At 42.2% G+C, this 13,783-nt stretch overlaps 1 protein-coding gene across 3 annotated transcripts in view; it reads left to right on the top strand.

Annotated features, from left to right (window-relative positions):
• Window positions 1-13,783, top strand: part of kif15 (kinesin family member 15) — an 81,045-nt gene that overhangs the window by 6,812 nt on the left and 60,450 nt on the right. For all 3 annotated transcript variants that reach the window (XM_068054417.1, XM_068054415.1, XM_068054418.1), the window contains 6 exons: window positions 1,340-1,416; window positions 8,227-8,264; window positions 9,729-9,829; window positions 10,285-10,464; window positions 11,152-11,361; window positions 11,665-11,790. In XM_068054417.1, coding sequence (XP_067910518.1) covers window positions 1,340-1,416; window positions 8,227-8,264; window positions 9,729-9,829; window positions 10,285-10,464; window positions 11,152-11,361; window positions 11,665-11,790 — 732 coding nt within the window. The remainder of the gene's footprint in view (window positions 1-1,339; window positions 1,417-8,226; window positions 8,265-9,728; window positions 9,830-10,284; window positions 10,465-11,151; window positions 11,362-11,664; window positions 11,791-13,783) is intronic.

Raw genomic sequence — 13,783 nt, 5'->3', positions numbered from 1 at the left:
TGCTGAGCTCAGAAACTCTGGACAATCACTACCCGCATCCCAATATGGAACAGAGTATTAAACCACAATACTGTCCTCTCTACATTTTGTGAGGGATTTTTTAAAACTTGTTCAATTTTGCAACGCATCACAACATGTTCAAGAATGAAGTGCTATGCAAGTAATCAAGCTTTTTCTATAGCCAAAAAATGGACATTGCAGAATATACATTGGACCATACAGTAACTTCTGCGTGGTGAAGTATGTAGTACATGCCTAAAGTGTGTAATGTGTGGTTTGACATGTACCAAATGCATTGCAAAGTATTTTTCCCTGCTTTAATATATTTGGAAACCTGTTTATATGCAATAGCTATATAAATAACAATTCAAAATTCCAGCAAGAGGGAAGAGCAACCCCATTGACATTTTGGGCAGCAGATACATACCGTTGATATTTCTCTGAAAGATATTAATAGACATGACCCTGCATTAATTGTCCTGCTTTCTTTTCTAGTTTTACCACACAAATTTCCACAAAGAATCAGCGTAAGCTTTTTAAAAAAAAAATCAAAATGATATGTAAATGTAAAATTTCAATTTAACTAGAGTACATCTGTTTCTGGCTCTTTGATGAATTGCAGTGTATCTACTTCAGATTGAATTGGCATTTGCAAGTCTTTTTTGTGCTGGCATAATTGAAAGCAAAATACGCAATGTGCTTTCACTCCCAGACTGAGGTTACAACTGATGTTTCTTGCTGATATGTTTTTGAGGGGCTTTCTCCCCTTTCCTTCTATTTTATTTTTAAATCAGCCGCTGAATTATCTGCTCCATAAGCTTCTACACCATAATGGGCAGATTGCACATGTTCCTGGTGAGCCAAAACCATATCACCATAGCAATAGCTGAGTTTGAACTGAACCCTACCTGGGAGTCGGCCTTCACAGGTGAAATGTGGGAATGCTGTTAGCTATTTTGCTATTCTTCACCCACCACAACCCCCACCCCCACCCCAAAACAAAAATTGAGGGTTGCATTTATATACCATCTTTCACAACCTGAGGATATTCAAAGTGCTTTACAACCAATGAAGTACTTTTTTATTATTGGTGTCGTTGCTGTTGTAATACAGGAAATACAACAGCCAATTTGCCTGCAGCCAGGTCCCACAAACAGCAATATGGTGATGGCCAGTTTTTGGGGGTTGTATAAATAGTTAGATGGTTTTGAGGTCATACAATTAGTTTGTGCTGTTTTAATAAAAATAAATAAAAAGAATGTGCAGTGTTACAAAATGATTCATGTGCCTGGCAATTGTTGATTAAATATGCATTTTCTTTTTACCCTCAATTCTGCAGGAAGCAGTATTTTCAGCCGTGGCACGGGGCATTATTGAGTCCTGCATGAATGGATACAATGGTACCATTTTTGCCTAGTAAGTAATTTGTGAGTTATTTTACAATAAAATAATTTGGTTATTAAAGAATTGTAAAAAATCTTTCCACATTTTGTTTTTAAATTACAAAGAACCGGTAAAGCAGGTTATCAAGCAGGTTGCTGGGGTGCCTTTTATTTCTGTCCCCGTGGATTAAAGCTTTAACTTTTAGAAGTTATGTTTGATTCCAGTGCGAATTCTTCTTGCTGTGTCAGCTGTAAGTATCTGGTATGTAATGAATTTTGGCATTCCCAACTGCGTTACCAATAGGTGTGTTTACAGTGCACAACTATGTTGATTTAGTGCCAGTTGGTACCAAATTGGCAGTGGTGCTCAAATAGCTGTTCTAAGATGGCATACTGGTGCACCATGGAATGCACTTTTAGTTTGGGATAGATTAGAAGGAGTTCTGTTATGAAGCTGGCCATGTGGCATCTGACCTGGGAATGTTGATGTTGACACTGGAAGCTTCAAATGGGAAAGTGTTATTTTTCTAATGCAATCATTCCTTGCCTTTCGCACAAATATTTAGCTATTTCACTGGATCATTGCAGTAAATAGTGTTATTAGTGTGATTTTATAAATCCATTGTTCTCTGGAATACTATAATTTTTGCATGTCCTAACATAAATAGCCTACAATATTGTAAGCTGGAAATAGTTATGCTAGAGGCCTGCTCAGGTTGGGAAAAAGGAACCCGACCAAACCACAGCTGACCCGGCCTGAGCCCCTCTGATATAGCCCCGGGCCCAACCCGACCCGACCATCCGTTTACTTACCTTTCTGACACTGAACCTGCAAGAAGCTGCAGCGCATGCGTGATGACTTCACTCGCTCACTGCGCAGATTCCGTTTCATAGAACAAGAACAAAGAACAGTACAGCACAGGAACAGGCCATTCGGCCCTCCAAGCCTGCGCCGATCTTGATGCCTGCCGAAACTAACACCTTCTGCACTTCCGGGGCCCATATCTCTCTATTCCCTTCCTATTCATATATTTGTCAAGATGTCTTTTAAACGTCGCTATTGTATCTGCTTCCACCACCTCCCCTGGCAGCGAGTTCCAGGCACTCACCACCCTCTGTGTAAAAAAAAAAAAACTTGCCTCGCACATCCCCTCTAAACTTTGCCCCTCGCACCTTAAACCTATGTCCCCTAGTAACTGACTCTTCCACCCTGGGAAAAAGCTTCTGACTATCCACTCTGGCCATGCCGCTCATAACTTTGTAAACCTCTATCATGTCGCCCCTCCACCTCCGTCGTTCCAGTGAAAACAATCCGAGTTTTTCCAACCTCTCCTCATAGCTAATGCCCTCCAGACCAGGCAACATCCTGGTAAACCTCCTCTGTACCCTCTTCAAAGCCTCCACGTCCTTCCGGTAGTGTGGCGACCAGAATTGCACGCAATATTCTAAGTGTGGCCTAACTAAGGTTCTGTACAGCTGCAACATGACTTGCCAATTTTTATACTCTATACCCCGACCGATGAAGGCAAGCATGCCGTATGCTTTCTTGACTACCTTATCCACCTGCGTTGCCACTTTGTGACCTGTGGAGTTGTACGCCCAGATCTCTCTGCCTGTCAATACTCCTAAGGGTTCTGCCATTTACTGTATACCTCCCACCTGCATTACACCTTCCAAAATGCATTACCTCACATTTGTCCGGATTAAACTCCATCTGCCATTTCTCCGTCCAAGTCTCCAACCGATCTATATCCTGCTGTATCCTCTGACAATCCTCATCATTATCCGCAACTCCACCAACCTTTGTGTCGTCCGCAAACTTACTAATCAGACCAGCTACATTTTCCTCCAAATCATTTATATATACTACAAACAGCAAAGGTCCCAGCACTGATCCCTGCAGAACACCACTAGTCACATCCCTCCATTCAGAAAAACACCCATCCACTCTTACCCTCTGTCTTCTGTGACTGAGCCAGTTCTGTTTAGTTTAGTTTAGAGATACAGCACTGAAACAGGCCCTTTGGCCCACTGAGTCTGTGCCGACCATCAACCACCCATTTATCCTAATCCTACACTAATCCCATATTCCTACCACATCCCCACCTGTCCCTATATATTTGCCTACCACCTACCTATACTTGGGGCAATTTATAATGGCCAATTTACCTACCAACCTGCAAGTCTTTTGGCTTGTGGGAGGAAACCGGAGCACCCGGAGAAAACCCACGCAGACACAGGGAGAACTTGCAAACTCCACACAGGCAGTACCCAGAATTGAAGCCGGGTCGCTGGAGCTGTGAGGCTGCGGTGCTAACCACTGCGCCACTGTGCCGCCCACATCCATCTTGCCAGTTCACCTCTGATCCCGTGTGACTTCACCTTTTGCACCAGTCTGCCATGCGGGACCTTGTCAAAGGCTTTACTAAAGTCCATATAGACAATATCCACCGCCCTTCCCTCATCAATCATCTTCGTCACTTCCTCAAAAAACTCAATCAAATTAGTAAGACGCGACCTCTCCTTCACAAAACCATTTTGTCTCTCGCTAATAAGTTCGTTTGTTTTCAAATGGGAGTAAATCCTGTCTCGAAGAATCCTCTCTTATAGTTTCCCTACCACTGACGTAAGGCTCATCGGTCTATAATTTCCTGGATTATCCTTACCACCCTTCTTAAACAAAGGAACAACATTGGCTATTCTCCAGTCCTCTGGGACCTCACCTGTAGCCAATGAGGATGCAAAGATTTCTGTCAAGGCCCCAGCAATTTCTTCCCTTGCCTCCCTCAGTATTCTAGGGTAGATCCCATCAGGCCCTGGGGACTTATCTACCTTAATGCTTTGCAAGACACCCAATACCACCTCCTTTTTGATAATGAGATGACTGAGACTATCTGCACTCCCTTCCCTCCGCTCATCATCCGCCAAGTCCTTCTCCTTGGTGAATACTGATGCAAAGTACTCATTTAGCACCTCGCCCATTTCCTCTGGCTCCACGCATAGATTCCCATCTTTGTCCTTGAGTGGGCCAACCCTTTCCCTGGTTACCCTCTTGCTCTTTATATATGTATAAAAAGCCTTGGGATTTTCCTTAATCCTGTTTGCCAATGACTTTTCATGACCCCTTTAGGCCCTCCTAACTCCTTGCTTAAGTTCCTTCCTACTATCTTTATATTCCTCAAGTGCTTCATCTGTTCCTAGCCTTCCAGCCCTTACAAATGCTTCCTTTTTCTTTTTGACTAGGCTCACAATATCCCGTGTTATCCAAGCTTCCTGAAACTTGCCAAACTTGTCTTTCTTCCTCACAGGAACATGCTGGTCCTGGATTCTAATTAGCTGACGTTTGAAAGACTCCCACATGTCAGATGTTGATTTACCCTCAAACAGTTGCCCCCAATCTAAATTCTTCAGTTCCTGCCTAATTTTGTTATAATTGGCCTTCCCCCAATTTAGCACCTTCACCCGAGGACTACTCTTATCCTTATTCACAAGTACCTTAAAACTTATGGAATTATGGTCACTGCTCCCGAAATGCTCCCCCACTGAAACTTCGACCACCTGGCTGGGCTCAATCCCCAATACCAGGTCCAGAATAGCCCCATCCCTAGTTGGACTATCTACATATTGTTTCAAGAAGCCCTCCTGGATGCTCCTCACAAATTCTGCCCCATCCAAGCCCCTAGCACTAAGTGAGTCCCAGTCAATATAGGGGAAGTTAAAATCACCCACCACTACAACCCTGTTACCTTTACATCTTTCCAAAATCTGTCTACATATCTGCTCCTCTACCTCCCGCTGGCTGTTGGGAGGCCTGTAGTAAACCCCCAACATCGTGACTGCACCCTTCCTATTCCTGAGCTCCACCCATATTGCCTCGCTGCATGACCTCTCTGAGGTGTCCTCCCGCAGTACAGCCGTGATATTCTCCTTAACCAGTAATGCAACTCCCCCACCCCTTTTACATCCCCCTCTATCCCGCCTGAAGCTTCTGAAGCCTGGAACATTTAGCTGCCAATCCTGCCCTTCCCTCAACCAAGTCTCTGTAATAGCAACAACATCATATTTCCAAGTACTAATCCAATCTCTAAGTTCATCTGCCTTACCTGTTATACTTCTCGCATTGAAACAAATGCACTTCAGACCACCAGTCCCGCTGCGCTCAGCAACATCTCCCTGCCTGCTCTTCCTCTTCGTCCTACTGGCCTTACTTACTATGTCCTCCTCATTTACTTCGCTAGCTGTCCTACTGCTCTTTTTAAAAAAAAAAAATTACAATACTTACCGGCAGAGCACTTACCGTGTGTATCCGGCCCGACCCAACCCGACCTGGATTCAGCCTGACCCGACCTGAGCCAGAAAGCCATCTGCAGAAGATGGGCCCGACCCGACCCGAACCCAACACATGTCGTCGGGTCCCGTCGGATTCGGGTCAGGTAGCAGGCCTCTAAGTTATGGTATGACTTTGCAGGTTTAAAATGACGAACTTTGGAGTTCACGATGTGGTCATAAGAGTTTTGGCTTTTTTTCAAAAACTAAGAGGTCTGTATGCCTTTAAGACTGAGAATAAGGACTTTCTGTGAACAGTGACTAGTTGTAATATTTGAGGTGCAGGCTGCAAGGCAATTTGTATCCAAGCAACCTGAAAGTTTTACGACTATCTTGTGACTAGGTTGTTGTTGAAAAGCTAGTTTCACTTTTGCGTTGTTCAGTTACTGCTGGAGACCGGCCAGGAAAACAGCCCAGAAAACTCTTTTTCTCTTCGTAAAATAATTCCTGTATCAAGTGAAACTCTAATTTCTTCATCAAGTTAAAAGAACTTTGAAGGAGTTGAAAATCTAATATATGGGAGCTAAAACCCTTGTTGCAGTTTATGCCTGAAGAGAAAGGAAAAGGCCCAGAGAAAGAGGACTTGCTGCTCTTTGTGGAGAAAGGCTCATTTGCTGACAGGAAGCCTGCATCGTTGAAGGTAGCAAAATTCCTGTTGCCTCAAGTGTGAGTCCTGTTGCATTTTTGGAAGATCCTGCAATCTCAAGAAAGTTTCTACTTTTAAGACGGCTACTTTAAAATCTAAGTAGACCTGTTGCTACAACCTGTTGCTGAAAGATGTGTGTGATGCCTGCTGCAGATGAATTGCCTTGAACGCCTACCCATCACAGACTGTTTATCAAACTTGCCTGGAGAGACCTCGATTGGCATCTGACTATTCGACTCTGAGACACCTCCCCAATCCGGAAATCCTACCAGAAGTTACAACCCAGTTATTTTATTCCTAAGAATCTGTTGTAAAAATCAATACATCCGTTTTCCCTGGTTAACCATTAGTTTTTAAATGTATGTGTGTGCATGAGGGTTAGGAAGATTAAGGAGTTATAAAATCTTGTCATGCATCTAGATTCATCTCATTATCGTTTAAAACTTGGTTTATTAATAATTAATTAATTTTGTTGTTTAAAGAAACCTGGTTTGGTGTAATTTATTCTGGGGGATAAATAAGGTGTTTAGTTTTGGCTAATTTCCAGTAGGTGGGAAACCTGTGAACTGTGGAGTAGCAGGACTGAATTAACAGTGCATTGCTCCCGCCTTGTTTGTAACAATGTCATTAACTGCCAGCTCTGAGCCCATCTCTTCAGAAACTCCAGTCCAGCTTCTGTCAATGTCACAAAACCGAGACTGTTTTGGCCAAGGTCATGAGTGATATCTTTTGTGACTGTGACCATGGACTGCTATTCCTCTTTGTTCTCCTAAATCCTTCTGCAAAGTTTGACATGTTGATCATGCTGTTCTTCATCACTCTCGAGTTTCCCAGCTCCTTAGGACTGCCCTTGCATGGTGTCTAATCCTAACTATCCAAACGCAGTTGGCATATCTCCAGTGATAGTTTCAGTTCCCTTCCTCATGGAGCACCAAGGACTTACCAATGATGTGCTCTTTATTTCGTTTAAGTATATGCTACCCCTTAGACATCATCTGCAGTCTTCTTTAGGTATTGCTACTGATATTCAGCTTTAATTCACCACTACACAACCATCTCTGTTCTACCAGTCTGCAAGTTCGATAAGCCAAAACTTTTCAGCTGACTGTTGGTTGGATGAAAACTTTTTTTTTTCAACCTGGCACAAGATTTTCTCCTTTTGATGCTGATTCATCCCCTTTCTGGGCTTTTGTTCCAACTGAATGTGACCATCTGCAATGTTGGCATCCTGTTTGACTTCAGTTGAATTCCAAACACCACATTCTCACTATTGCCAAGAGTACTTCCTTCCATTTCTGCAGCATTGCCCCTACAGCCACTGTTGAAATCATTATCCATGCTTTTTTCATCTTCAAATGCAATTATTTAAATAGTCTCCTTGTTTTCTTTTATCTACACTATGTAAACTCCAATTTGTGCAAAATGCAACTGCCTGTTGTGCTGCAAGCCTTGTTTGCCCATCACTTCCATCCTTGCAAAACTGCGTTGGGTCCTGGTCCACAACATATTAAGTTTAAATACCCTGTCTTTAAATCGCTTTATGGCCTCAGTCCACCCTATCTCAGCAACCTCCTCCAGACTTTCTCTCTCGCACGCTTTGCTCGCCCAATTCTGACATCCTTTTGAGACTATATATCACTTGTATCAAAAACAGGAGCAATTTTTCAATTGTTTCGTTAAAATTAATCTTCATTGGAATTTGATGAAGTAGATATTAATTTTCAGGTTGTTACAATGAACAAGGAAATGAGGGCAAACTTTTGAGTGTCTTAAAGTTCCTTACTCATTTACTTTCTCTCCCACCCAAAATATGACATTAAAGTTAACATTGCTGACAGTGACTTATTAAAAGTGCTGTTTTTCTTTTGTTAGCGGACAGACTGGTTCAGGGAAGACGTTCACGATGTTGGGTACGTATGCACAAATTTTTAACTCTTTGATCTTTAATCATTCAATCAGTCAGGTGAGGAAAAACCTGATCCACCAATAGTTAGGAAATTTTGATTCAATAAGAGGCATTGCATCAAATTGGGAAACCTTCAGTTGGCAAGTTAACCTATTTTTGGGTATAGTGCACGAAAATCATCCAATTAGAAAACATTGAAGTACCATTTATTTTGAAAGTTAACTTATGGTGCCGGATTCTTTCATGAAGATCCTGTACATATCTATAGAATGTATTATATATAATTTAGAAGAGTAAGAGGCGACTTGATTGAAACATCTAAGATTCTGAGGGGCCTTGATAGGGTGGATGTGGAAAGGATGTTTCCCCTTTTGGGAGAATCTAGAACTAGGGGTCACTTTTAAAAATAAGGGGTTGCCCATTTAAGACAGAGATGAGAAATTTTCTCTCAGGGTCGTGAGTATTTGGAATTCTCTTCCTCAAAAGGTGGCGGAAGCAGAGTCTTTGAATATTTTTAAGGCAGAGGTTTTTGATAAACAAGGGGGTGAAAGGTTATCGGAGGTAGGTGGAAATGTGGAGAAATCAGTTCGGCCATGAACTTGTTGAATGGCAGAGCAGGCTGGAAGGGCCGAGTGGCCTACTCCTGCTTCTAATTTGTATGTTCGTATTCCCTGCTGTGTGTCAGCTATGGCTCAGTTGGTAGCACTCTTGCCTCCGAGTCAGAAGGACTTGAGCACAAGAATCAAAGCCGACACTCCAGTGCAGTACTGAGGGAGCACTGCACAGTTGGAGGTGCTGTTTTGCTGTTTTTTGAATGAGACGTTAAACCGAGACCCTGTCTACCCCCTCCGGTGGACATAAAAGAGCCCAATGCCCTATTTCAGCGCTGATTAGGGGAGTTCTCCCTGGTGTCCTGGCCAATACTTATCAACAGCACAGAAACATCATCTGGTCATTGTAACATTGCTGCATGTGGGAGCTTGCTATGTGCAATTTGGCTGCTGTGCTTCCTACGTTACAACAGTGACTACACTTCAAAAGTTTCTCATTGGCTGTAAAGCACTTTGGGACATTATGCGGTTTGAAAGGCACTATGTAAATGCAATTTTTTTTTTTTGCTACCTTCCTGTATGCAATTTCACCAAAGTTGGAATTTTCTGTCAGGGAATGACTTGCATACATTTGTATTCTACAACTGCATGGCATAATGGATTAGACAATGGATTGTATGGGGTAGTATGAGGCTCAGCTTGCTAACGTCATTCCCTGGGAGGCAATTGAAAATAAAGTGTGAATGCTGTAAGACTAATTATGGAACCCTATGCAGCTGTGAGACATTGCCATGCAAAATTACCCCTAATGGTCTTGTGGAGTCTCATTTTGTTTTCTTCTTCCATGTTTCCAAAAATACAATAATCAAACCTTATTTTTGTAACTGGTAATAAATATTGTGTTTTATGTTTAACAGGTCCGTCTGATGATTCTGAAAACTTCACTCACAATTTGAGGGGCGTAATCCCTCGCAGCTTTGAGTACCTCTTTTACTTGATCAATCGAGAAAAGGAAAAGGTATCTTTTAGATTTTTATGCACGTTTTTAAGTTTGTTTTTATAATGTAAGTATTTGCAGTTTAAAGTGTTAACTTAAAATATCACAAAGCACTTCAGCGAATTAACATAAATTGTATAGAGTATCCATAAATTACCAGTTATTATGTTTTTGGTATTAATTGAGGGAGGAATGTTGGCCAGGACATAGACAATCCTCTGTTCTTTGATGTTTGCCAGTTCCTGTGGCTCAGAAGGACAATATTTTAATTTAAGGTCTCATCTAAAGAATGTGGCATCTCTTGAGTGCACCATTCTTTGAATACTGCAGTGGACTGCAAGTCTAGATTGAGTTCAAATCCTGTATTGTGCCTGAATGCACAGTCTTCTGAGCTACAGGTGAGAGAGTATCAACAGATCCAAGCTGTTGAACTAAATCTTCTTGAAATTTAATAATCTATCTTTATTCCATAATAGGCTGGAGAAGGCAAGAATTTTCTGTGCAAGTGCTCCTTCATTGAGATTTACAATGAACAGATATTTGATCTGTTAGATCCTGCTTCAACTGGCCTGTTTCTCAGAGAAAACATAAAAACAGGGGTCTTTGTCGAAGGAGTAGTTGAACAAGTTGTAACTTCAGCAGCTGAGGCCTATCAGGTAATTTAGTACCACTTAACTTACAATGATAGAAACTAGGAGACACTTTGTTTAGTAATGATCACCACAAACTCTACTGTTTTATCTCTCTAGCATTCTAGTTGGCCAGGCCACTTGCAGTGCTCAAGATTAGCATTTTGGAAGAGTGTTAGAGTATTGTTTCTGTATTCGGGTGTTTTCTATTAGACTCGGTTCATTAAACAATCAAGAATGATCTATTCTGAAAATGCATCAAGTTTTATCATATTGGTAACCACATTGAGTAGTGCTGCTTATAGATTTGTTGGTGTGTAAGCTTTTGTGCTTGTTTAAAACAACGTTATATTAAAATCTGGTGGGAAATGTAATAATGGTATCAATCCACTGATTGTGGTATGAAGCACTACTGTTTACAACTTACTAAAGGGTTTTCAAGATTTGCAAGATACTTTGTCCTTTAACCATAACTGGCCATTAATTCAAATTATCCTATTTGTCAAGAAAGCCTGTGTTTTAATTGACCAATGTGGTGACTAGAGTTTTAGGAATAGTATTCCATTCCAAAAAGCTATTCCATTAGATTTGGATCCCAAGTAGAAAAAGAAACGAGTGCGTTTGTAATTTTAAGTGCGATCAGTATTTGAGTCAATATGCAGGGATTGTGGGCAAGTGCAGAAAAAGAATAATACATTTTCTAATTTCCAATAGGTGTTGTCCTTGGGATGGCGGAACCGAAGTGTAGCTTCCACCTCAATGAACCGAGAGTCATCACGGTCTCATGCCGTTTTCACAGTTACTATACAATCAAAGGAAAAGATCAATGACCTAGTTAACATCCGAACATCGCAGTTGAACCTAGTTGACTTGGCAGGATCAGAACGACAGAAAGATACGCATGCTGAAGGGCTTCGGTTAAAGGCAAGGTCAATTTTCCATTTCTTATTTGGGATTGCAAATTGCAGAAACTGGTTACTGGATCATACATCTGGAGTCTTTCATACTTAAAAAGATCCAAGTACAGGAAAATAGTGCATATATGTGATAGAATTCACCTGGCATCTGAGCAAATCTTGATTCCAATTTCAAACTTTTAAAAATTGTTTTTCACTATTATTTTTAATGATTTTACTTTCATCAATCTGCATTGTTCGAAAAATTAGATGATCAAAAACAGAAGTTTTTTTCATGCTTTTTATGTAATTTTTCTCTCTCTGTTTTTAGGAGGCAAGCAGTATAAACCGATCGCTGAGTTGTCTGGGACATGTCATAATGGGCCTTGTTGATGTGGCTAATGGAAAAAACAGACACATCTGTTACCGAGATTCGAAGCTGACATTCCTGTTGAGGGTAATGTAACTATTACATTGTTTAATATCTCCAAGTGTTTAACAATTAAAGGATTTTTTTTCTGTTAATAATGAGACATATATAGTTTTGTAACATTAAAATGTACCATTCATTAAAAGCTTAATTCTGGAAGTGGACCATGATGGTAATGAACTTGAGCTTTTAAGCTACAGCCTACTGAGAGAAAAAAAACTAATGTAAACAGATGATTAGATTCTTTTTTCTGGACTATGTTCTAATTTCAGTCAAATAGACCTGCAATCTAGAAATTTGCTTTGATTTAAGTTGCAGTCATTGGCTAGTTCTGAATTGATTTGGATAACCTGAAATTAATATAGTAAATTTGTTTCCTGATAAATTACTTGTATATAATATTTAACCCCCTCAAATCTAAATCAGGGGACATAATCACTGACCAACGCAAACAAATGGACCGCTGGGTTGAGCACTACCTGGAACTGTACTCCAGGGAGAATGTTGTCACTGAGACTGCCCTCAATGCAGCCCAGCCTCTACCAGTCATGGATGAGCTGGACATACAGCCAACCAAATCGGAACTCAGTGATGCATTGATTCTCTAGCCAGCGGAAAAGCCCCTGGAAAGGACAGCATTACCCCTGAAATAATCAAGAGTGCCAAGCCTGCTATACTCTCAGCACTACATGAACTGCTATGCCTGTGCTGGGACGAGGGAGCAGTACCCCAGGACATGCGCGATGCCAATATCATCACCCTCGATAAAAACAAAGGTGACCGCGGTGACTGCAACAACTACCGTGGAATCTCCCTGCTCAGCATAGTGGGGAAAGTCTTTGCTCAAGTTGCTTTAAACAGGCTGCAGAAGCTGGCCGAGCGCGCCTACCCTGAGGCACAGTGTGGCTTTCGTGCAGAGAGATCGACCGTTGACATGCTGTTCTCCCTTCGTCAGATACAGGAGAAATGCCGTGAACAACAGATGCCCCTCTACATTGCTTTCATTGATCTCACCAAAGCCTTTGACGTCGTCAGCAGACGTGGTCTCTTCAGACTACTAGAAAAGATTGGATGCCCACCAAAGCTAAGTATCATCACCTCATTCCATGACGATATGAAAGGCACAATTCAACATGGTGGCTCCTCATCAGAGCCCTTTCCTATCCTGAGTGGCGTGAAACAGGGCTGTGTTCTCGCAACCACACTATTTGGGATTTTCTTCTCCCTGCTGCTTTCACATGCATTCAAGTCCTCTGAAGAAGGAATTTTCCTCCACACAAGATCTTTGCTGACGATGCTGCTTTAACATCTCACACTGAAGAGTGCCTGCAGAGTCTCATCGACATGTTGGTGGCTGCCTGCAATGAATTTGGCCTAACCATCAGCCTCAAGAAAACGAACATCATGGGGCAGGATGTCAGAAATGCTCCATCCATCAATATTGGCGTCCACGCTCTGGAAGTGGTTCAAGAGTTCACCTACCTAGGCTTAACTATCACCAGTAACCTGTCTCTAGATGCAGAAATCAACAAGCGCATGGGAAAGGCTTCCACTGCTATGTCCAGACTGGCCAAGAGAGTGTGGGAAAATGGCGCACTGACACGGAACACAAAAGTCCGAGTGTATCAGGCCTGTGTCGTCAGTACCTTGCTCTATGGCAGCGAGGCCTGGACAACGTATGTCAGCCAAGAGCGACGTCTCAATCCATCTTCGCTGCCTCCGGAGAATCCTTGGCATCAGGTGGCAGGACTGTATCTCCAACACAGAAGTCCTCGATGCGGCCAACATCCCCAGCTTATACACACTACTGAGTCAGTGGCGCTTGAGATGGCTTGGCCATGTGAGCCGCATGGAAGATGGCAGGAACCCCAAAGACGCATTGTACAGCGAGCTCGCCACTGGTATCAGACCCACCGGCCGTCCACATCTCCGCTTTAAAGACGTCTGCAAACGCGACATGAAGTCCTGTGACATTGATCACAAGTCGTGGGAGTCAGTTGCCAGCGATCGCCAGAGCTGG

The sequence above is a fragment of the Heterodontus francisci genome, chromosome 2 (genome assembly GCF_036365525.1).
Source record: "Heterodontus francisci isolate sHetFra1 chromosome 2, sHetFra1.hap1, whole genome shotgun sequence".
NCBI lineage: Eukaryota > Metazoa > Chordata > Chondrichthyes > Heterodontiformes > Heterodontidae > Heterodontus > Heterodontus francisci.
This window is presented reverse-complemented; position numbering and strand designations above follow the sequence as displayed.